Source organism: Cebidichthys violaceus, unplaced genomic scaffold, assembly GCF_023349555.1.
Source record: "Cebidichthys violaceus isolate CVI_PGR_0920_01 unplaced genomic scaffold, fCebVio1.0.p SCAF_160, whole genome shotgun sequence".
Taxonomy (NCBI): domain Eukaryota; kingdom Metazoa; phylum Chordata; class Actinopteri; order Perciformes; family Stichaeidae; genus Cebidichthys; species Cebidichthys violaceus.
The window spans coordinates 127,566-152,810 of NW_027176330.1; the positions used below are offsets into that span (position 1 = coordinate 127,566).

Sequence of the window (25,245 nt, forward strand, 5' to 3'; positions counted from 1 at the left end):
TTTGCACATAACTGTCACAGCTCTGCCTCTTTTCTCCTGTCACTCTATCTCTCGCTCACCTAATCAGCACATTCAGTGCACCTGTTAGTCACACCCACCTCATCAGCTCAATCACTCTCACCTGCTCACTCTGCTACAACTACTACTGCAACTGCTACTTGATTGGTTCTTAGCAGCCATGACGTGTCCTTCCCTGATTCGTCACACATATATCACGTGACCCTTACCCGGAAGAAAACAAACAGCCAGGGCTACCAGTGATTCATTTCAACATGGATAACGAATCGTTGCTTGCTTTGTTGTCTATACTAGCAGCTGTTGAGCAGTTCAATTCTGCATTTTTGAATGCTACTGCTGCCTACATGCGGAGGAGGCATGCTATTATTCAAGCGCTGTGCGACAATTCCCGTGTCCAGAGGCGTTATCAGCCGTACATGGAGCGCCGGTTTTGGGTGAGGCCAGGAAGAACGAGCGCCTGGTGGAATAATTTCATCAATGAAGTTATGATTCCCGAAGAATGGCGAGAAAACATTCGAATGTCCAGATCGGCATTGATCAACCTCAGCGAAATGTTACGTCCGCATGTGGAGGGAGCAACAACCAAGATGAGGGCGCCCGTGGAAAACCGTTAATGCGTTTGGACTATCTCGACAAGTTGTCTCAGTCATCATCAGACAAGTCTGTAAAGCCATCGCCGTCTTCCTGGATCCCAAGTAAATCCGAAAACCGAGTACAGAGCCCGAAGTGAGGGACCTCGTGGTCAACTTCTACCAAACACACGGTATGCCACAATGCTTGGGGGCCATTGACTGTACACACATCGAAGTAAAATGACCACGTGCTGAATCTACAGACTACATCAACAGAAAGGGGAAACATTCTTTGAATGTACAGGCCATGTGTGACTTCAAATACCGTTTCATGGACGTTGTTGTGAAATGGCTGGGAAGTGTGCATGACGCCCGTATGTTTGCCAACTCGAAATTTAGTTGTGACCTAAAAGATGGGACAATTCCCCCATGCCCTAAAGAATTGATAGAGGGCGAAGATGCTGTCCCTGTTTTTCTGCTGGGTGATCCAGCTTATCCCCTGATGCCGTATCTCGTGAAGGAATACCCCAATGGCGGAGTTACACCACAGGAGCAGTATTATGGGCTATCACTGTGCAAGGCACGCATGGTGATTGAATGTCCATTCGGACAGTTGAAAGCAAGATTTGTGGCTTTAAGGAGGGCAATGGACATAAACATGGAGGACCTTCCCTTTGTCATCTATGCTTGTTTTGTGCTACACAACTACTGTGAGATTCACAAAGAAACTGTTGGAGCGGTGCATAAATGCTGCTCTGCAGTACGACAGTGACTTCCAGCCACCTAGCAGTGCCACGAGAGCAGACAACAACGAAACCGGGGGGAAGCGCGTTAGACGTGTGCTAACCACATTTCTTGACCCATAACATAGTAGAACTTGTATTTGCTAGTGTTTCTTGTAAATGCTTTCATTTTTTTGTTGCCTAAGTTCATCTCTGTCTTGAGTCTGATGTACAAAAGAGGGGCCTGCAGAGTACAGTGATACAGCACAATTGTTTTTTTTGTTTTTTTATTGTTACTAGTAGTGCTGTATCAATAAATTCCCGTATGATATGAATTTTTCACACATTGGTGCATAGCCGAAACAACTGCTGTCACTCTTCAACAGGCAGCTAAATATATTGTTCGCCGCTATGAGCGCTACGGTCGGAGCTAGTTGTCTTAAGTGTATTGAGAGGGAACCCTAATCATGGTTATAACACAACAGTTAACAACCCACAACTAACTCTCTTTAACGGGGCAAAACACGTGAATGCGATACACATTTTTGGTCATACTGCCCAGCACTAGATACTAGTACTCTTATCGATTTTGCTCATTGGTTTCGGTCCCTTATTGATACTCTTAACGGTTCTTTTTGATTATTTTGTGAGAAAAAAAGACAGTTAATTAAGAAAAGAATCAATATTGCTTTATTATTCTTGTATGTAAACAAATAGTCTTTCTTGAGCAGCAATACAAGAGTATCCAAAATCTTTAAAGTACTTGCAGCTATATAGTTATTTAAGCAGGCAACGGTTGTGATAAATTGCTGGTGTACTTGTAAGATTATTGCATTTGTGACGAGAGTTCTCAGCATTTCCTGGAGTAAAATATAGCCACACTTTGTGTGGCTATATTCCTAACTGGATGAGAAGCTGACAGCGATGCACATACTGCATTTGTACATATTTCTTGTATATTTCTCGTTCCTTGTTCAGTGTGGCTTTGTGGCACAAGGCAGTAATACTGCCTGTGCCAAAGCACACTGACTGTAATCCTGCGGGCTTATTATTCAGTGTGGCTTTGTGGCACAAGGCAGTAATACTGCCTGTGCCAAAGCACACTGACTGTAATCCTGCGGGCTTATTCAGTGTGGCTTTGTGGCACAAGGCAGTAATACTGCCTGTGCCAAAGCACACTGACTGTAATCCTGCGGGCTTATTATTATTATTCAGTGTGGCTTTGTGGCACAAGGCAGTAATACTGCCTGTGCCAAAGCACACTGACTGCAATCCTGCAGGCTTATTCAGTGTGGCTTTGTGGCACAAGGCAGTAATACTGCCTGTGCCAAAGCACACTGACTGTAATCCTGCGGGCTTATTGTTGGAATGCTGATTCAGCATTCCAAGTATTGTTATCCTAATCTTTATTCTTCAACTATTTCTTCCGTACGTATTTTGGCACTTAATAACTTCAGCATCTTTTCAGCTACAGAAACCGTTCAAATATGAAAATGTTCAGCTTTTTCAGGAGAGGGGTGCTATGTCTTTTTATGTTTCTAATCTTTCAACTTTTTTAATTATTAAGCATTTTGCAATTTTTTTTTGAATGGGATGTCTATGGAGAAACTTTTCAAACCTCTTAAACTTGTTCAACTTTCAGATCATTCTACTTCCTCATACTTTCAGCTACAGACACCATTTAAACTTTCAAATGTTGAGAAAACCCTGACCAATGATTGTATGTTATAATCATTTTGATATCTTTTACACTTTTTGAATAGTAGCATTTTTGCTTTCATGTGTTTTTCAGTCCTTTTCTGCTTTTATAATGGGTGTGTATTGCGCAGCTTAGAGTGCGTGATGTCATCGCTAGAGTGAAGAGAAGCCTGAGATTCCTGTGAAAAAAATATTTGTCTTTTGCGACTGACTCCTCAATTTTCACTCTACATGCATAATTTTTGGATGGAAACGTAGCTAATCTTGTCCTTGTCGTAGACATATGACTTTGGAATCCCACAGATTTACACATTTGGCTCAAGAGCCTTTACTTGAGAGGAAAACCAACTTTCTCCTCCATAGACCCCAATGTTAAAACGTACTTCAAAAAAGGCTTGCACAGACAACCGTACCCCATTTCTAAATTGCCATTGAAGCCACTTTTTTTTACACTACAGACACAATTTTCGCATGATCTGTTCTTCAACTCATCCTCCCTCTCCAGTATTAATATTGGAGCAATAGGGGCTATGGTTATGGGGTTTTGGGGGTTTTGTTTGACAGGTGTTTTCCAGTTTTTTTCTCATGAAAATGCGGCAGGCTCACAGGTGTTCGTGCTTGAGCTAATTACTAATGTTTATAAACACACAGACTCACAGACTCTCCAACTGCTGCGTCGTCACCATGGGAACCAATGACACACACACACACACACACACACACACACACACTCTCTCTCTCTTTCTCTGTCTGTCTGTCTCTCTCTACACACTCAGTACATATAACTGTCTGTCTCTCTCTCCCACTCACTCAGTACATAAAACTGTCTGTCTGCTCTTCTCACTCAATCCAGATGACTGTCTGTCCACCTGTCTCACTCACGCACTCAGTACATATAACTGTCTGTCTGCCTGTCTCACTCACTCAGTTCATATAACTGTCTGTCTGCCTGTCTGTCTCTCTCTCTCCCACACACTCAGTCCATCTGACTGTCTGTCTGCCTGTGTCTCTCTCCAAATCACTCAGTCCATCAAACTGTCTGTCTGCCTGTCTCTCTCTCCCACACACTCAGTCCGTCTAACTGTCTGTCTGCCTGTCTCTCTCTCCCACTCACTCAATACATATAACTGTCTGTCTGCTCTTCTCACTCAATCCAGATGACTGTCTGTCCACCTGTCTCACTCACTCACTACATATAACTGCCTGTCTGCCTGTCTCACTCACTCAGTTCATATAACTGTCTGTTTGCCTGTCTCTCTCACTCACTCAGTCCATCTGACTGTCTGTCTGCCTGTCTCTCTCTCCAAATCACTCAGTCCATCTAACTGTCTGTCTGCCTGTCTCTCTCTCCCACACACTCAGTCCATCTAACTGTCTGTCTGCCTGTCTCTCTCTCCCACACACTCAGTCCATCTAATTCTCTGTCTGTCCTCCTGTCGCCCTCACTCACTCAGTACATATAACTGTCTGTCTGCCTGTCTCACTCACTCACTCAGTACAAATAACTGTCTGTCTGCCTGTCTCACTCTCTCACACTCATTCATTCAGTCTCTCTATCTCTGTCTTCCTGTCATTCTGTGTTTCTCTCTCTGTCTTTCTTTCTGTCTCTCCCTCTCTCCCTCTGGCTCTCTCTCTGCTACCACTACAGCTGCTATTCATGCTACTACCAGTACCAATACTACTACAGCTATTAGTACAATTGCTACTAGTACTAATACTACTGCTATCACTTCAAATACTGCCATTACTATTACTACTTCTTCTACTACTACTACTACTGTTATATTAAATACTACGACCACTACTACAGCTATTACTACGACTACTGATACTACTACTTATACTGCTTCTTCTAATTACTAATACTTCTACTACTAATAATACTTCTACTACAACTACAACTTCTACTACTACAAATATCACTACTGCTGACATTTTTTAAGCCACAGAAGCTGTTCGAATATAAAAATATTCAGCTTTTTCAGGAGAGGGGTGATATTTTTCATATTTGTAATCTTTAAACTTTTTGAATTATGGGATATCTATGGAGAAAATCTTCAAATCCTGTTAAACTTCTTCAACTTTCAAAGCCTTCTTTCTCATACTTTCAACTACAGACACCATTAGTTAGACGTTTCAACTAGAAGGGCTTTCAGCAGTGCAGTTTAAATGCTTTCGAGCTTCAACATTTTTCAGACCGGTAGTCTCTCATTTCTGTATTTTCAGCAATGTTTTTGCAATTCATTTCAGCTTTCAGCATTCCAACGCATTTTCAGCAGGAAATGCATTTTCTAGTTATTATTCTTATTCTCCATCTTCCACATCAGAGTTTGCCGCGAAACTAGTCCCACAGCGTTGCCAACACCTGCTCAAAAAGTAATTCAACACGTGCAGCTTGATCGGGAATCGTGAGCTATGACTTTTAGAAGAAATTCGTCCAGCGGTTTCCTCGAAAATCGCGATCTACGATGAAAAATCGGCCCATTGACTTGAATGGGATTTCGGTGTGAAGAAAGCAAAAAAAACACTTAACTTTGGACCCATATTGACCAGCCATACTTTAACGTAGAAACATGATTCAAAGTTTAAAACATAGACAAATTGATGGACGTTATTGAGCCAAATGGACATTTTGCTAGCTAGCATAGTTTTCATGAAGTCACCGATTTAGTTCCAGCAAAACTTTGGGTCTGTTTCAGATTTTATAATGGGTGTGTATTGCGCAGCTCGTTAAGTGCTAGAGTGATGACATCATGGTCAGAGTGAAGCAGAGCAGGAAAATGTTCTGTGATTTTTCCAAACAAATTGCTCCCATTCCCACAATTTGTACTCTTTATACACCATTTTTGGCCAAAAAGCTTGGAAATCTTGTGCTGGTCGCAACAAAGTGTCTATGGAATCCAATGGACTTACACATTTGGCTCAAACAGCCGTGGAGCGACATGAATTCCAACCAACTACTCCATTAGACCCCATGTTAAATCAGAAAAGAAATTTGTCAAAGAAAGCAGACGGTACCAGTTTTGTAACTTGCGCTGGCGCTCACATTTATAACACTATGAACATAAAAAAACATACCAGGGCGTTCGGCAGAGTCTTATCTCTCTCACGGTGCACTTATTTTATTGATTGGACTCATGGTTTTGGTATAAAGTGCATTTGTTTGACAGGTGTTTTCCAGTGTTTTCTCATGAAAAGTCTGCCAAGCTCACAGGTGTTCTTAATTCAGCTAATTACTGATGTTTAGAAACAAACAGACTCACAGACTCTCCAGGCCCTGCGTCGTCACCATGGCAACCAGTGACACGCACGCACGCGCTCTCTCTCTCTCTCTGTCTGTCGGCCTGTCTCTACACAGAAGGATTTACAAATAAATGTGACTCACAAATGCACGCAGAACAAATATATTTCTGCATTTGTATGTATTTGTGTGTGGATGTTTTCTATTTGTTTGTGGATTTGTGTGTATTTGTTTGTGGATCTCTTCACATTTGCTGGTGGGTTTTTTGAGACTCCCCTGCCTGGCCGGATTCACAAATACGTTTTTTTTAACATGGACCTATCTGTAGCCAATCAGATGTCAGCCTCATTTTCAAGCAATCACATGAGCGCAGCTCCCCCCTCCCCTCCCCACGAGGCTGCCAGCTGTGTTCACACCGAACACAGGGCGAATTATTCGCGTGATGAGATTACATACAAAGTCTTTGCACAGACGCGATGAGACTGCAGTGACGCGAATTTTGCGCGGCGCGTTTTGAGCGCTTTGGGGCGTTTGGAGCGACGCGTTTGGGGCGCTTGGGGCGACGCGCTTGGGGCGTTTGGGGCGACGCGTTTGAGGCGTTTGGAGCGACGCGTTTGAGGCGTTTGGGGCGACGCGTTTGGGGCGTTTGGGGCGACGCGTTTGGGGCGTTTGGAGCGACGCGTTTGAGGCGTTTGAAGCGACGCGTTTGAGGCTTTTGGAGCGACGCGTTTGGGGCGTCGCGTTTGAGGCGTTTGGAGCGACGCGTTTGGGGCGACGCGTTTGAAGCGACGCGGTTGGCGCGATGTCCCTCCTGTCATCACTGACGTCCTGTTGTTGTTGAATCAGGAAGTACAAACTGTAGCCGTCTGTGTTCACCCAGAGCTCTACGCAGGGACGTGCGGTCAGGGTGTGATGATGAAATGTAAAAAAACAAATAATGCTAAAATAAAATAAATATTAATATTTCTCTACTGATCTGCGCTATAAATGTAATTTCTGTATTATTCCAAACATTTTTATAATCAAAATCTCTGAATTAGCGCATGTCCTGTTCAAACAGAGAGGAGACAGTGAGGTGAGGCAGTGACCAGCTGTTCCTCACCTCAGACTGTGAATCCCTCACTAACTGGGTTGAGCGCGTGCCTTTTGCTGTCTCATTCCTGCACACACTGTAATATTTGTAGACACTTTTATTATATGTCCTTTCTTTCCATATAATAGGTACTGTATTTCAAGTCTGTGTAGAACATATTTAGTGTTGCTGATCTGACATTAAGGGGAGGCAAACACATACTCTGCCTCAATGAAGGGGGCGTGCGAGAGCCCAAGGCTCGGGTTTATTAACACACCTCAATTAACACAGAGCAGATCGACCCAGGCAGGAAGTCAGACACCGATAAGGGATAGAGCATCCGGTAAGTTTTCAAAATAAAAGCGTCAGCTTTAACTTGGTTTAACTTTTTCAAGAGTATGAATCTAAAATGCAGAAAAGAGAGAAGCATTATCTCAATCGAACCTCAACGATACTACCGGTAACATCAGCGTGTGTGTATATATTGCGACGTCTTCGGGCAGTAGAAGCCACACTGTCAAAATTTCTTGCGAAATTTTCTAGTTTTAGTTACAGTTGTGGTCAAAAGTTTACATACACTTGTAAAGAACATAATGTCATGGGTCTCTTGAGTTTCCAGTTATTTCTACAACTGATTTTTCTCTGATAGAGTGATTGGAACAGACACTTCTTTGTCACAAAAAACATTCATGAAGTTTGGTTCTTTCATGACTTTATTATGGGTTAACAGAAAAAGTGACAAAATCTGCTGGGTCAAAAATATACATACAGCAACATGAATTGGCAATTTTGGTGATTTAGAAAGTTGTGTCAATGAAATGAGCTTCATAGCATGGCCTCTTAACTTCTTGTGAGTGATTATGAGTGACTACAGCTGGTGACTTCTCTGAGGCCATTTAAATAGGGCTCATTGGATACAAACGCCCACAAACGCTACAATGGGAAAGTCAAAGGAGCTCAGCATGGATCTGAAAAAGCGAATCATTGACTTGAACAAGTCAGGAAAGTCACTTGGAGCCATTTCAAAGCAGCTGCAGGTCCCAAGAGCAACAGTGCAAACAATTGTTTGTAAGTATAAAGTGCATGGCACTGTTTTGTCACTGCCACGATCAGGAAGAAAACGCAAGCTATCACCTGCTGCTGAGAGAAAATTGGTCAGGAGGGTGAAGAGTCAACCGAGAACCACCAAAAAGCAGATCTGCCAAGAATTAGAAGCTGCTGGAACACAGGTGTCAGTGTCCACAGTCAAGCGTGTTTTGCATCTCCATGGACTGAGAGGCTGCCGTGCAAGAAGGAAGCCCTCGCTCCAAAAGTGGCACCTTAAGGCTCGACTGAAGTTTGCTGCTGATCACATGGACAAAGATAAGACCTTCTGGAGGAAAGTTCTGTGGTCAGACGAAACAAAAATCGAGCTGTTTGGCCACAATGCCCAGCAATATGTTTGGAGGAGAAAAGGTGAGGCCTTTAACCCCAAGAACACCATGCCTACCGTCAAGCACGATGGTGGTAGTATTATGCTGTGGGGCTGTTTTGCTGCCAATGGAACTGGTGCTTTACAGAGAGTAAATGGGATAATGAAGAAGGAGGATTACCTTCAAATTCTTCAAGATAACCTAAAATCATCAGCCCGAAGGTTGGGTCTTGGGCGCAGTTGGGTGTTCCAACAGGACAATGACCCCAAACGCACATCAAAAGTGGTAATGGAATGGCTAAATCAGGCTAGAATTAGGGTTTTAGAATGGCCTTCCCAAAGTCCTGACTTAAATCCCATTGAGAACATGTGGACAATGCTGAAGAAACAAGTCCATGTCAGAAAGCCATCAAATTTAACTGAACTGCACCAATTCTGTCAAGAGGAGTGGTCAACGATTCAACGAGAAGCTTGTCAGAAGCTTGTGGATGGCTACCAAAAGCGCCTAATTGAAGTGAAAATGGCCAAGGGACATGTAACCAAATATTAGCACTGCTGTATGTATATTTTTGACCCAGCAGATTTGATCACTTTTTCTGTTAACCCATAATAAAGTCATGAAAGAACCAAACTTCATGAATGTTTTTTGTGACAAAGAAGTATCTGTTCCAATCACTCTATCAGAGAAAAATCAGAGTTGTAGAAATAACGGGGAAACTCAAGAGAGCCATGACATTATGTTCTTTACAAGTGTATGTAAACTTTTGACCACAACTGTATTTCCTTGCATTCTGTGTCATACACATTGTAGCGTTCATATTTTAAATAGTCTGTTATTTACATTTTACATAGTCCTTTATTTCTTTTACATTTATTATTAGATGCTTATATATAAAAGCAACTGTAAGATATCTTATATCTGCCCTCACTATTATTTGTACATGGTCAAACTGGACACAGGACTATCACCCAGGAGACCACTGTTTGTGTCCCGTGTGAATCCAAAATCTAACATTTTCTTTTCCTAGCCCGTCTTTGTGCAAGTTTAAAAAAATTAACCCATCAGCACTTCTAAAACTTCTAAAGCTGAATTACTATCAACGAACATGTCATATCTTGTTTTTTTAATCCGTACAATAAACCAAATCAAAAAACAAAGGTTTTATGAAGGAAATACAGGTATTTCCGGGCAGAAATCTCAGACATAAATGTAAAATATTTATGGCTAAATATGACTAAAGGGAAGTGGAAAAAGAAATCTTAACTTCCATTCATCAACCATTAAACATGTAAATTCCCAGAGAAGGGCAACTGGACTATGATGAGTGAGAGTATGACTAAAACACCAGCGAATCAGAGTACAGATTGATGAGTGACAATAACATCTGTCTTCCACATCTGTTTGAAGATTGTATGAAGGACACAGTGTGAAACAACGGCCAGAAGCACAGTGTTTACAGTAGCATTGTTATATTTCAACCAGTGTAGCTGTTGAAATGTCAAGTTTCTACATAAGCAGAAACAACCAGCTGTTTGTCTGCACTCTGGAAATCCAATATGGCTGCCAAAAGGCCTGTTACATCACCTGACAGCCTGCTTATTGCCTCCATCAGTTTATGATCTAATTATTGCTGTGCAAGTTAACGAGCTGGATGTTTCCATTACCTCGTCAGGATGTTGTGACAGGTGCTTGCTTCCCACCGCGGTAGCGAGCTCTGGAGCTGGCACATGAATGAATGTGGCGGGTTGGCACTATTGACATTGTGTGGGATTTCCAGATTGTGTGTTATTTCCCCAGAGGCTACTTGCATGGTTTTCTCTGTGGCAAACAAGCTCCGTTATTGAAGGTCTTTTGACACCACCAATACTTCCCAACATACTGGGCTCGCTCCGCCATTTCATGGACTGGTTCATAACCTCGGAGGGATGGTGTGTGTGTTTGGCACACACACGCACGCACGCACGCACACATGCACACACACACAAAGAGATACGATTGATAAGGATCAAGATGCAGTGTTCCCAATATAGGCAACATTTGGGTCACTGGTTAGGGTTCGGTTAAAGGCACATAACACAAGATTGGGAGGATTTTGAGTGCCTCATAACGGCTCTAAACATGGCCGGCGGCTTGTAGCTAACGGTGCTAACAGAGTTAACTGTATGAAACTGACAAAATGTGCTGACAGAGCTAACTGTGTGCGACCGTGAGCTAACCAAAGGGGCACGCTGACATGCACTAACATGCACCAAAAGCACGCGCTGTCGTTGACGTGCATGCGTTTGAGTTTTTCTCTTTATCATCATTAATCAAACCCCCTGCATAAAAAGCAGTGTGGGAAGCTATAATGTATCACAGAACTGTCTAAAGTTCTAAACTTTTGAAGTGTTCTCTTTCATGCAAAGAGAATATTTGATTTCCAAACAGTCTGCTGGTAGAAGGGGAATAGTCCGCTGCGGCTCTCAGGGTAACAAGAGTTTTCTCTTACAAGGAGGAGAAACCAAAAATACTGTTACTCACAACCTTTCCGTTTTGCAGTGCAGAGTTTCTGTTTTGTTTTTTTTGGCCCTGGTGTATTGGTGGTTGAAAAGAAAGAGAAAATGTCAGCAAACACAACTGAATGGATTTGAGTGATCCACTTGAGCTTACAAAAGGCTCCTAGTACAAATACAGTAGAGGAGAGGACGATGAGGAAATCAAACTGTCAGATCAGCACTGGGCTTTACAATTTACTGTTAAAGTCTGTGATTCTGTAAATGGCACTTTTTTCTTCGTCAGTTCAACCAAGGTGCCTAACACTGGTCATGTTAACTACCCAAACTTTTACTTTATCCCATTTATTATATTCAACATGAAGAGGTGCTTTGTGATTATGTAACAGACATTTTGTACTGTGACACATTCAAGCGCTGTGGGACCCTCAAATGTCATTCACTTTTTAATGAAGAAAGCTACTAAATTCACATTTTCCCTTTTAAATATTGTGTTCTCATGGGATTTTTTTTTATCAAAAATCTTGTAAATCTGATACTGAGCAGCAATGAAGTTCCAGATGACCAGACCTTCGCACCAGCACTTAAATGCACCAGACGTACTTTCAGCCACACGCTTCCAAACCATTGTGTGTTCAGTTTTGTTTTTCTCTTCGCTTCCAACAAGCTCTGATGATACTGTGGTGTGGTCACAGATAGTTAATGAGTGTGCCTATTAGTCAGGCAATTTTGTCAAATAGCTACCAGACACAAAGTGTAGAACTATACAGTTGTAAAGTGGGAGAGTATTTTTTTAATTCTTTTTTTTTTATGATATCCTCAGTGTAAACAAATGGGAGTCTCCTGGAAATGTAACCATCCTACAGGTTCATGTTATGGCCATCTGTTTTATGAATTTCAACTTAGTTTCTGAGAAGTTTAATTTGTCACTTTAGCATGTCGGACAACTCTAAACACTACAACCCCCAATGAGCCTTGGTCGCTGTTGCTATGGAGTAGAAGTCAGTCAGAGTCAATTTGCTACCACTCAGAGTGGTAGCAAATTCAGAACTTTGTGATTACAGTTGTGAACAAAACACGCTTGCAACATCATTTTAATTTTAATCTTTGCAATTGGTTGTTGGCATGTGCTGCACATTAGCAGGGCAACAAAGGATGTTTTCAGGCAGTGTTCAGGAGTGTGGTTCACCTGTGTTTTGGCAGAGCTCAGAGCCCAACACAGAATCAGTAGTTATGTACGTAAAACTGAAGAAATTAAGATTTTAAGCGGACAAGTAGGCTTTAAAGCGTGGCCACACAAGTGACAACCGCCTGCCGAGGTGATATTTGTGCTGTATGCTGGCGGTGCTAAGTTAGGTCAACCACACACACGTCTGCTACAACTTTGTGCAAAGCAAATTTTCTTTGCCACCAGAAGAAAATGTTTTTTTTCCACCGCTTTGCTCGCATAGAATGGAAGTGAACCCAAGGCGAATAATCACCAATGTTAATTTTGCGAATGTGTGATCGTGCCCTTAGGGTGGAATCCCAGGAGGATAGCGTGAGCAAAACGCAAGCTATTTTGCAGCTTGTCGAGGCAGCCAGATTTGTTCAAATTTAAGCGTATCTGTTCCATCAGATGTGGGAGATGGTCGACTGAAAAACGCCTCCTTTGTACAGATGGCGTCATGGCTTGGTGAGGATTCATTCCCGTTGGGGTAACGACCAATGGCCTACCTGTGCTGACAGGTAGGCCATTCAATGGTTCAATGGTCCGCATCACAAGAGGCTGCTAATGTTCTTGTGCATCGCAGAATGGAAGTACAATGTTAATCCGCACATCTTTTTTAACTGTGCATCACAAAAAGCATTTCTCTCTCTCTCTCTCTCACTCACTCTCACTCTCACACACACACACACACACACACACACACACACACACACACACACACACACACACACACACACACACACACACACACACACACACACACACACACACACACACACACACACAAAGCCCTTGGGAGACGGAAGTCAAGCAAGATGTAAATGCGATCCATTATTTATAATGCATCTGAGAGATGTGCCAGCAAAGGGAGGAAGAGCTATATTTTTAGGTCAGCATGTGGAATCCACTCACACAATGTGAAATCACAAAAAGCAGCACGGTAGTTGCATCCCACTCTCGAACCAGAAAAGGGACACTTGAATACCATTTCTTAGGAGCGAGAGTGTTCTGGCTTTACAAGTACCAGCCCTGTCCATTACTGGGTCTCTGAGTGTCTACTTTTATTGCGGAGATAGAGACCGAAGGGAGCCTCTTATTGGCATCATAAAACACCATCACTGTCACATTGATCCAGTTTTATCCACTGGCTGACTGGTCTGGGCACCAGCAGCCTCCATCAATCAGAGAGGTTGTCGCCCAACCCCGAGAAAAGACACATTCAAATGTTTTCATCTCCATTTACCAAGTTATCAGACTGGGGCTTTTGGCAGCAGATGTTCACAGAGAATTAGTTTTTCTAATATTTATTTATCCACTGAAGGTTAGCCGATAACGTGTGCTTTTTTTTTCCACACACACTCCTCTACAGCAGTTTGAGTTTAACCGTCTTGCTCCAGAGCTCTTCAACAGAGAGCATCTTCATTTTTTCACACCTGCTGCTGGGATTCAATCCACTTTTCTAACCTGTGTGCCCTTTACTGCTCGCAATCTTTATTTATTTATGTTTTTTATAGTGTATAGCTTTTATATATGATGATTTTAATGTAAAGTGTCTTTGAGTACTATGAAAACCGCTCGATAAATAAAATGTAAATATTATTATGAAACAGTTCTGTTTCCTGTTTTGTTACAGTTTTAAAGTGTCTACCTATGAGCTGGATTAAAAGCTCTGCTTTGAGCTCTGAAATAACTTCCACAGTGCTGTGCGTACACCGGTTCAACCGGTATACCGGTTTTAATTTCCCGTATGATATTCATTTTTCATATACCGGTGCATAGCCGAAACAACTGCTGTTGCTTTTCAACAGGCAGCTAAATATATTGTTCGCTACAGCGCTACAGTCAGAGCTAGTTTTCTTAAGTGTATTGAGAGGGACCCCTAAGTTATGGTTATAACAACAATTAATAACCCACAACTAACTCTCTTTAAAAGGGCAACACCACAGCACACAACAGTTTGTGACACATAAACAATTTGTAACACTAATAATTGTTCATTTATAAAAGTACACCACCGAACGTCATGCTGGGTACAGCTCACTAGCTATCCCGGTAGTACAAGTCTGCTAACAGCTGGGAGAGGCTCCGTCGCTACATTAAGAACAGAAAAGAGCGATGCAGGAGGAACAAAGATACTTTTGCTTTTTGGGGTATTTTGGTTAGACACATATGCAAGGCTGATTACCGTGTAATATGTGTGGTATTTGTTATAAATATACGTTGGTACATAGAGGGTGATAAGAAGGTGTACAAGGAGGGACTTAGGACCCAGAGGAATGTAGGTGAAGGAAACAGGAAGTGACAGAGGACACCCACACAAACAGCTGTTCACCCCTCACTGGTCAGTTGGCCTGCCGGTTCTTGTGTTAAAAATGTCCGCTTAATAATTAAACGTGCGATAAAATCATTTTCGCCGTTAATTAATTAATGTGTTAACGCAAAAAAAATACTGTGATATACCGTGAAACCGCCAGAATCTTACAAAATACCGTGATACACATTTTTGGTCATACCGCCCAGCACTACTTGCCAGAGCCTGGGCAAATTTTCCAACCAAGGTCTAGCATTATTGTTTTTACAGTTTCCTGCAGTCCAGAGTGCAGTAGCTTCCATCTACTCTTCAATGCATAGCTAATCTGTTTGATTCTCCGTATCATCATCCTCCGTCTCTGCATCTCATTTTTCTTCTCTCAGTCCAAGATTTCTCTGTGATTCTGAGGGTCTTTGCACAGAGGGGACAATTTTTATTTCTCTACTTCCTCAGATGCTTTCGGCAAATTAAAATGTCACAGGACAACGTAAATTAACGTATTAGAAAAGCCCTGTAACACCTTCACACACTTGTTTACCATCTCTGCCAGGGGTAAGCCTTTGGGGAGATCATGCGTTTGGTTGTTTGCTTGTGTGTCTGCCTCTCTTTCTGTCTGTCCTTGGCTAATCTTGCATACTACTGAACCCATCAGCCTGATACCAGCTTGAGATGTTGTTAGTTGTTTTGTTCCAATAAAGTTTGTTCAAACAAGCAGCATTACTTTGTGCAATTCTACGAACGGAAATTAAGAAGAAAAAAAGAAAAATATGGAGCTGCAGAAGTTCAGTTTTACAACACAGACTACTGCTGCAATACTATGAAAATAAGGTGCATAAACTGCAGTTTACATTGGATCTTTTAACAGCAGTCGTGAGGTAAGTCAGACCGTGGAACTGCTCAAACAGCTGACAGCCAGAAATCCACCTGATTGTCTGAGAGCCAAGTTGTTGGTCATTCAGCCGATTAATCAGGTGTTGTGACTCCCCTGAAACAGCAACTGATCTGGCCGACAGATCAGCCCGATTCCAAAATGAGTCTGAGGCGATCACTGCCAGCCCGGTTTTAGTGGGCGATTCCACTCTCTCCAATGAAGATCTAAGGACCCCAAACATAAAAAGATGAAAGCAACCTAAATAAAAACTTTATTTTTGACATCCATCAACATGAGAAAGAGTTCCAATAATAGATATCTTTATTATAAAGCTGAAGAGCGGGACTTCTACACATAACAACTTGCAAGACCTTGCCAAACAAGTTCTCACCAGGTTTCAGTGCTGGTGTGGCACAACAAGTCATGTCGTTCAGAAAGTACAATAATTGTTTGGGTGTAATGTAAGTTAAGAGAGTTTATTATGTTTCCTATGTGTTTATGAGGAGTAAGTGTTCATTGTAGTTCAAATTGAGGGTACAGCGTTATGTATCATCAGCTACATGTTAGGCAGTAGATCCAGTGGATCGCCAGTAGGTGTCAGTGTTGCGACATGAGCAGTGTCTGTGACAGAGCCACACTGAAGTCTTGCGTGAATATGCGAGAGGATGAGAATCTCTTTACAGGATAAGTAGAACGCGCTGTGGAGCGACTGTACACCTAAATGTATATTTTTGTATGTTACAGGTAAGCTGGTGATGTTACTTATATACCCCGGGCTAGTACAATGTTATACTGTACGTTGGTGGCACTGTGTTAGGTCTTGTAAATGTTTAATTGCTAAAGGATTAACTGTGTAAGTTTAGCTAGCAGCTAATGCAAGATTTCGGGCCGCCATTGTAGTAGTAGGAGCGCGGGGCGGCAGCCGTGGTAATGAGCCCTCGTGTGAGGGAGCCCCCGTTGCTCATATTATTGTTTTGTTACAACTGTTTAGTATTAAATATAGTGACTACGCAAGAGGATGAGAATCTCTGCATAGGATGGAAGTAGAGCGCGCTGTGGCGCGACTGTACACCTAAATGTATATTTTTGTATGTTACAGAGCATTTTCATTAAATTTGTAGCACCAGATTGAGCCTGTGTGAGTCATTCTGTGTACGCTATACTGGCACGGCAGAAGTGATGTGTTACATCCAGGCGGCAACCTCCGGTTCTGCCGAGTGAAGTGTCTTAAAACTTGCATTCTCTCTACTGACCAGCAGGGGACGACTCCTCTGGTTGCAAAAAGAAGTCTGATTGTATAGAAGTCTATGAGAAAAAGACTCTACTTCTCTCTTGATTTATTACTTCAGTAAACATTGTAAACATGAGTTTATGGTCTCAATCACTAGTTTCAAGTCTTCTTCAATACAGCATGATGTTAATTTCGTAAATTATGGTCCATTTAGAGTAAAATAGACTACTGCTAGGCTTACTGTGTTTGACAGGTCGCAGCAGCTACCAGAGCCATATACGTCTGTACGTCATTCCTCCGCATTACAAATATGGCCACTGCCGTTCATTGGTTGCGGAAAAAACAACAAGGCGACGTCAAAATCACCGAAGTCGAGACTTCAATACAGCAGTCCACAAATCAATGGGTGACGTTAGGATGACTACGTCCACATCTTATATACGATTTATGGTTACATCAACCAGCCAGAGCTAAAGGGGGCAAGAAGGTGGGAGAGACCATAGTGACGGAGCAACAGCTATGGCGAAAAATCTTAAGAAGCGTCCGGATCATTATCCGTTCAGCTTTTCCTCATTGGAGAGCGGTGAAAGAAGTGACGGGACCCAGGCCAGACATGAATGTTGCGTTACTTCTCTTGCACATGTTGGTATTTAAAAAATACTAGCGCAGTGCCCGTTCAAAATCTTATTTGCACAGGAAGACTTGAAGAGAAGGCTCTTGGGGGACGGAGGAGATGCCACGGGCTCACCTGCAGTCACACGTCATAAGCACGCGTTGAATGTGTATGTAATGTATATGGTATGTAAATATATGTATATAAGGTATGTAGGTGTTTTTGCATTCTGTTTTGATTGCATAAAGAAGCAAGACCAAGAGCTTTTAAATGTATTCAATGAGAGAAAATTGACATCCATGTATGAATATGAATGAAGCTGAGATGCAGTTTAATATTTCTGAGCCAGCGTTTCTCTGGGAGAGGGTGGGTCGAGATTTTCAGCAGGGAGTGCTCCTTACGAGAGCTAAATGAGAAGACACACGGCAGGAATACAGAAGACAGGCTTCGACTCCGTTCATTTATTGGTCCTTGTGCCAACAGGCAGCTTGACGAGGTGAGAGAAGCCAGAGAGAAATTATTTAACTGGAGAAGATGAGCTCCGGTTCCTTTGTGGATATCAGACACTTTCTAATCAGAAACTTCTTTCTCTGATTTAATGTTATTGTCCTCTATGCATTCTCTGATTTACAGATACGGTACTTATAGTATAAATATATATATATATAAAAACCTAATACATAAATATAAAAAATAAGAGAAACACGTTTTAAAACTGCTGCTCGCTATCCTTGAGAAGACAGCTTGTTGGTTGATCTCACCAAAATGTTTGGACATCTGATTAGGATTCCTCCTGGGTGGCTCTCTGTGGAGCTTTTCAGACACATCTAACTGGTAGATAGAATGCAGGGCAGGCCCAGGATACGCTGGTGGGATTATATATCCCATCTGGTCTGGGAACGACTTGGAATCCCCTATGAGGTTGCTGATGTTGTGGGTCGTGAGTGGTGCTGCCACAACGACCCACACCCAAACAAGTGGCAGAAAGTGGACCGGTGGATGGATGAAAGCTAGCTGCACCAGTTTGTGGAGCTCCTCAACTCGGAAAACGTTCCATTAATTTTTGTAAAACTACAGCCAATATTCATAATCTACACAGTTGATTTCTGGTCTCAAAAATTCTCAGAAGTGAATTTAGTGATGAAATAGCATACGAATATTGTAAAACAACTTTTGTAAGTAGTTTTTGGCCACTGTTGTTGTGACCATAGAATGTGCCATTCCAGCTTTGCATTGTGGGATACAGTAGACGAGTGGTCCACTGCATACTTGAGATTTTATTTCAAATTAGTATGACATCCCGATATTTTTTGGCATAGATTGCGTAGATTTTGCTTTTGTCCAATATTTAGCCTGCTAAATATCTGCGATGCATCTGCCAACAGCTCACACCGATTTGCCTCCAATCGGGATTTTCTCGGGGAGCTCCAAAAATCAAGGACAAAGTTGTGCAGTGTGAACTACAAATAATGCAAACTGTTGCTGCTAATTCACACTAGAAGTGTTCAACACAAGGTTGACCACTGTTAAGGCTGATAGCGATCAGTTATCATCGGCTTCATCGTGAAGCTGAAAGAAACATGTTCCAGTCTTTAGGGATGGAGTGAGAATGATTAAAGAAAGTGCAAAAAAATAGACATAGTCAATACAGATACTACACTGACACTAAACATAAAATGAAATCGTTGAATATACTAGACAGTGAAACTAACTTGTAAAAATGGAACTGAAATAACGTGTGCACTGTGACCTTTTACCATTTGGAGACAAACAACCCTGTGCATTGCAGCTCATCTACATCTCTTCACAGATTACAATGCGCCGTGGCATAAGATGAGCTCTGCTGTCTATTAAAAGCGTGATTCTGCCACATGGTTGAAGTCTGCGGCACATCAGACAGACAAGCACTGGACAGCAGGGACTGTGTGGTCGATCTGTCCAGCCCGAAGGATCGAACCCAGATGGTCCATTTCTTTGTGAACTGGCACTGTGTATCCTAATTATTATTCGTGTGAGGAGAGGCTCCTCTTTGAGTCTGATAGCGTTGGCTGACATGGCCCGAGGCAAGGCCAAGACCGACCCCGAAAACACTGCAAAACAACAGAGCCATTCTCCATGCTGGAGATACTCACACACGTTCTCTGGCCCGATAAATCAAGATTCATTAAAACTGATTTAAAAAGCTGAAAAATCTGTGGTGGTGACTTCACTCTAAACATACTAGTGTCATCCTCAAACACCCTCTGGTTGAATCTACACACAGAAAGAGGTGAACACACCTAAATACACATTAGGATAAATACATAGAAGTACAGACACACACACACACACACACACACACACACACACACACACACACACACACACACACACTTCAACTCCTACACATAAGTACACATAACGCACACACACAAACAGTCAAATGCCGGGACTGAAATAACAGCTTTTTATCATGTCAGTGAATGAAACTTTTATAGTCCACTGTGATGTCTTTTTATGGTGTTGACTGCACTGCTCTTTAGTGTCTTTGTTCTCGTACACTACGCAAAACACAGTTTAGCCTACAATGAACACAGTGTGCAAGCTGCAAAGAGTGTACTGTACAGTGTGTGATTGTGTGTCGACGTCCACTCAGTTTCTACATGTCATTTGTCTTTCCACGCGTTCCCATTTGGATTTTTTCTGTAATGATGTTCTCAAAAATACAAGATGTTTACATTACTATCAGTTTTCCCCATCATTTTGGCTTGGCAGATGGTTCTAAATACTACAACTACCATGAGCTTCTACCACCATTGCTATGAAAAAGTCAGAGGCATGAATCAGGATTATAGCAAATTAAAAACACTTTCTCTTTGTACTTGGGAACAAAACACAAATTCATACAAAATTGATGGAGCCAGTAGGCAATTAGCTTAGCATAAAGACTGGAATTAGGGGGAAACATTTAGCCCAAAGATGGCTTCCTCCTGATGCTGCCATCTTATACAAGTAATGTGGGTTAAAGGCCCAGATGAAAGCGAACCAATAAATAAACAATGGAAACCATAAACGATTGTCTGAGTGGCCAATCAAGGCCAGACACAAGGTAGGTTGTCCCCGTTTGTTTTTCTATCAAAAAGGGTCTTATCGCTGGAGAAGCAGAGACGTTAAGCCAATCCATTCCACTCTTAAGAAACATAGTATTATAGTAATATTATTATTACATAGTATTATTGTTTGGTGTAATATTGTCTTCTCAATCATTTTTTCTTCCTGTTAACGTCTACCGTACTACAGTATCCTCTTGAAGTTAAGACAAATCTATCCGTTACAAAAATATTAGCTATTGCCAGCTCCACTGGTCCAGCAGATGGTGAAGAAAAAATTAGCTAGCAATAGCATATGGCATAGCAAGCTAAACTGCATATTCCAATTGCTATAACCACAACAGAAGCAGAAGTAGGCTTTTAAGCATTAAGCAGAATGCCAACCAAGTCATGATAAAATGTTATTACATTCATAAAAACAAGACTTGATGGCATTAACGTTGAATTTAAATGTTTTCATTTCAAAAAACTTTGCAAGGTTTGCTTTGTTGTCTCGAGGAACAGTCTGCATTATGAGAAAAGAGACAGATTAAGTAAGCAGCCACAGAGCTGTTGGATGTAGGATGTTTGTGTTTTTGATTCGATTAATGAGTAAAAAGTAACAGTTTGAGTCAAGTGCACCAAACTGGACAAACTTCAATACCTCAATACCTATAGCATCACACAGCCACAGTTTCATATCCATAACTCTTGACGTGCTCCAACTTTCCTTCATCTTCCATAGTCCATGAGAATATAAACATTTCTTTTCCTTCCACAAAACCTCTATAAAGTCAACAATTAGTGTCACACGTATGAAAAAAATTACTATATAAGTAGCATAGGCAGAGGGAGACAAATAGACAGACAGAAAGCTAGAATGAGAGACAAAGAGAAAGAAAAAGTCAAGGACATGGCAAAAGGTGGCATTAAAAAAATGGCACAGTTATCCATCCAATTAAATTTATAACCCGCATTAAGCACATTTGGCAGTCTGGGTTGCAGCAATTGAAAAATGGGGGACGTCTGTCCTCAGGCATGCCCCTCCAACACACACACACACACACACACACACACACACACACACACACACACACACACACACACACACACACACACACACACACACACACACCTCTTCAATCAAAGTACCGGCAGCTGTAAGCATCATTTCAAAGGACGCCATTATGCAAGGAAAATGTCATTAGCGATTTTACAATTTCACGCATCGGTGCCGCTAACATGTCTCTGGAAGACGGCAGGGCACGGGCGAAAGTTAAAGGCTCCAAATTCTGAAAGCAAACCTGTGACTGAGATGGAGGAAAGTGAATTCTCTGCACCAAACCACCACTTCTTTTCTCCAACTGGCAAAGGCAGGACTGACCACTTGTTGCCTTCGTTGGTTGGGTTGGTTAGGTTTAGGCATGTGGAGTTAGATTAATTAGGTTTAGGGCGGGTCATGCCCTTGCCATGGTTGGAAAAAAAATATGGGGACCAGGAAGGTCCGATGACGTCATTTAAGCATAACAATTAGCCATGTGCTTTGTTCGTTGCACTGAGAGTTTTTCGAAGCAATGGGCTTTCGGAACAATGGCTTTGTTTTTTGGGTTAATAGGCTGTCAAACAAATGGGTTTTCAGTGTAAAGGGTCTATTTTTCAGATTATTGGGGTTTTGGAATAATGGGTGGTCCAAACAATAACATGGCACCTGTAAGCAAAGGTTAGGTTAGTGAAAGTTATTTGTAAGGGTAAATTAAGGTGTACAGTAAAATTACCGAAACTGCTCTGACCCCCAAGTAGAGGAAACCCTTTTTTTTATTGATGATCAGGCTCAGCTGGCGGCTTTTTTACAACCTGTCTAATTGTCTGACCACTCACTTTTCTTGCCCAGCTGGACCCTTTGGATGTTTTTGTGTTCCCAGATCTCAGCAAATAGGGTGAGAACAATGTTATCATAATCACTACAAAATATGTCCCAGCCCATCAAAATAAGAAAAGCAGAAGGGCACCTTGAGAACGTAAACTTCCCCCATGACTATTAATAATTTATGTATCAGCCTTGTCATTCAGATCGGCACCAATATCTAATGGGTTCTTCCTTGGCCCACGCTACACCCTTCCACCAAGTCTCATAAATTTGAGCACTTATTTCCATTATCCTGCTTTCAAAAAAACAAACAAGCAAACCGAACCAAAAACATAAACTCCTCGGTGGAGGTAAAAGGCTGTTCTCATTCCCGGTTCATACTGCTACATAGTCTAAGTAATGCACTATAGTTTGTATACAATCCACATAAGCCTGAGATAGGACGTGCAGGGCTGCCACTAAGGAAGTCAGGTGGTGTAGTATAAAGAGCGACAAAGTCCCCATAGGGAGGAGGTTGGGTTGGATGGATGGATCAAACACACAAGTCGCCCAGGAGACCGCTGTTCATGTCCTGTGTGAAACCAAAAGGCAAAGCTGAATAATGCCATATAAATTAGTTATGTAACAAACGTACTTATTTTAACCCAAAACCTAACCAAGTGGTGTTGTTGCCTAAACCGTTTCTTCACTGCAGGGGCTTGCACAGGTGCACTGAACGCTTGAGTTGCAGTGGACAGCCATGGATAACTTTTTCTAAGATATCATACAAACCGTTGAGGATACATACTTGTCGGAGATAATTACAAATGGAATTATCCTTTAAACGTCCAGACGAATGGGAAAGGACTGGGTCAAATTTGGTTGTTTTCCAGCATATGTCAGCCCCATATGTATGTTTATTTGATTATTCTCAACTTTTGTGTCTGTTCTTCTTGTATATTCAGGAATTGACAGCTTCTCTGTAGTTCGGTCAGTTGTCTAATGGAGCTTTGAAAACGTATGTAAAAGCACTATTTGCTTCCACAAATGACACATGCCAGTGATTGGTATGCAACCATATATGACTAACACTCAAAGGTGTTGGCTTGTTACTTAGGACTTCAGCATTTATTTTTACATAGCAGCATCTATCGTAACTTACTACAGTAACACTGTGCAGGATCTCTCGTATGCTGTTAATGCATTAAAATACTACAAAAGTCGAAGAATAGAATTGGAAAAGAGTGTCTAACGATGGGCAGGAGAGATGGATGACTCTCCCTCCCCAGAGACAGACTCCGCCAGAGTTTGCGGATCAAAAGAGGTTATAATTAAGCCACGTCCTCAGAGACGTCTTGGAAGGATCAACCAACAAACTGTCAGCGCTGTCAGTCTTTTGAAAGACAACACAGTAGCACAATTAAGAGCTGAATGGGTACAGCCAGGACACTTTTTATAAGCAGCAACAAATTAAATATAATGAACAAAGGCTTTGCAGGGAGGGAACTGACTACAATTTGCAGCCTCAGTTTTCATGGAGCTCCACATAATATAAAGTGACTCAAGTGACTCATCTCTTTAATCTGCATAATCCAAGATGTATATAAAAAAATCTGTTAAGAGCCGACTGCTCATTTGCAAAGGGTAATTATAGTTTCAGTTATTTTTACAATCCACACCTGTAGTTGTTTTAACTCTGGGATTTTCATATATCAACCTAAAAAAACTAGCCGGAAGTCAGTACTGCTGACTTCCGGCTAGTTTTTGTTAGCCTTGCTAGATTGCCAATTTGTAGTGCAGAAAGGTAATCAATGAAGAAGTACATATCTGTCAGGGTCCCCACTGCTATCTATAGATCATTTTCCAGGATATTTTCAGTAATGATCTAGCTGATATGAGAGCCAGGGATAGCACAAAACATCTCTCTGTTGAAGTTTAGTTCACAAGATGTGCAGTCTAGCTATAACTTCTCAATGAAATCATCTGCATGCTTAGAAATTATGACAAAATCATTCAGATTTATAACAGAGTTTATTAGGATTATTAACTGCCATTGACTCTCAGTTTATCACTCCATACTGTGGCGAGGTGCATGGAAGGATTCCCTCATGAGAGTTCTTGAGTTTCTAAGCCTTTTATTGGACACTGAACAGCCCAATATACACACACTGCTCACAGCCTGTCAATCTCCACACAGGTCACAGTCATGGTCACCTTGTCAATTAAAGGTACTACAAGGAACTTCCATTTTGTGTTTATTTTAGCACTCCCTGTGGACAAAAGTGGTAACGTTTCAGTACCAGACTTTTTTGACCTCATTCTTTACAATCCAACTCTCTCAACAAAGCCCAACACACATTTAAAACCATTGCTCCTGGCCAGAGTTGAATTACAAACCTTAAACCTTTGCAGGCAAAAATAAGCTAGCCAGAATGTCAACTTTCACGCCACTGAACCAAACATGCTAACCAGTTTAACCTTATTCATCAGTTTAAAGAAGAAAGAAACATTGTGTAATGTCATCCAACCTAAATGTGCAATATCCATGCAGAAACATTCAAATGTAAGAACAATGATTATGAGAGAAACAAACTAAATACAAATTTGCAACAAGCCAACTTCACTTCACAATGTGCCATAATAAAATGGCAAAAGGAATGAAATTATCTGAATTCATCCATGGTTTTCATAGAAAAAGAGGCTATCAAATGGCCAAACGCAGCTATCAAACTGCCCTTCTTTGGTACATTTTTATTAATATCTATTTTTAGCATTCCGTATCCACTCTTCTTTCCAAATGCCAAATCCTCATTGGTCGTTAAACTGTGCCAAGTCAGCAGGGGCAGAGCAATCTAATAAATAATCCAT

General features: G+C 41.6%; 1 protein-coding gene across 1 annotated transcript in view; it reads left to right on the forward strand.

Moving 5' to 3' along the window:
- The first annotated feature begins 517 nt into the window (after positions 1 to 517).
- Positions 518 to 25,245, forward strand: part of LOC137873349 (oxysterol-binding protein-related protein 8-like) — a 65,746-nt gene continuing 41,018 nt past the window's right edge. The window contains exons 1-2 of the mRNA XM_068711548.1: positions 518 to 713; positions 854 to 1,300. Coding sequence (XP_068567649.1) covers positions 518 to 713; positions 854 to 1,300 — 643 coding nt within the window. The remainder of the gene's footprint in view (positions 714 to 853; positions 1,301 to 25,245) is intronic.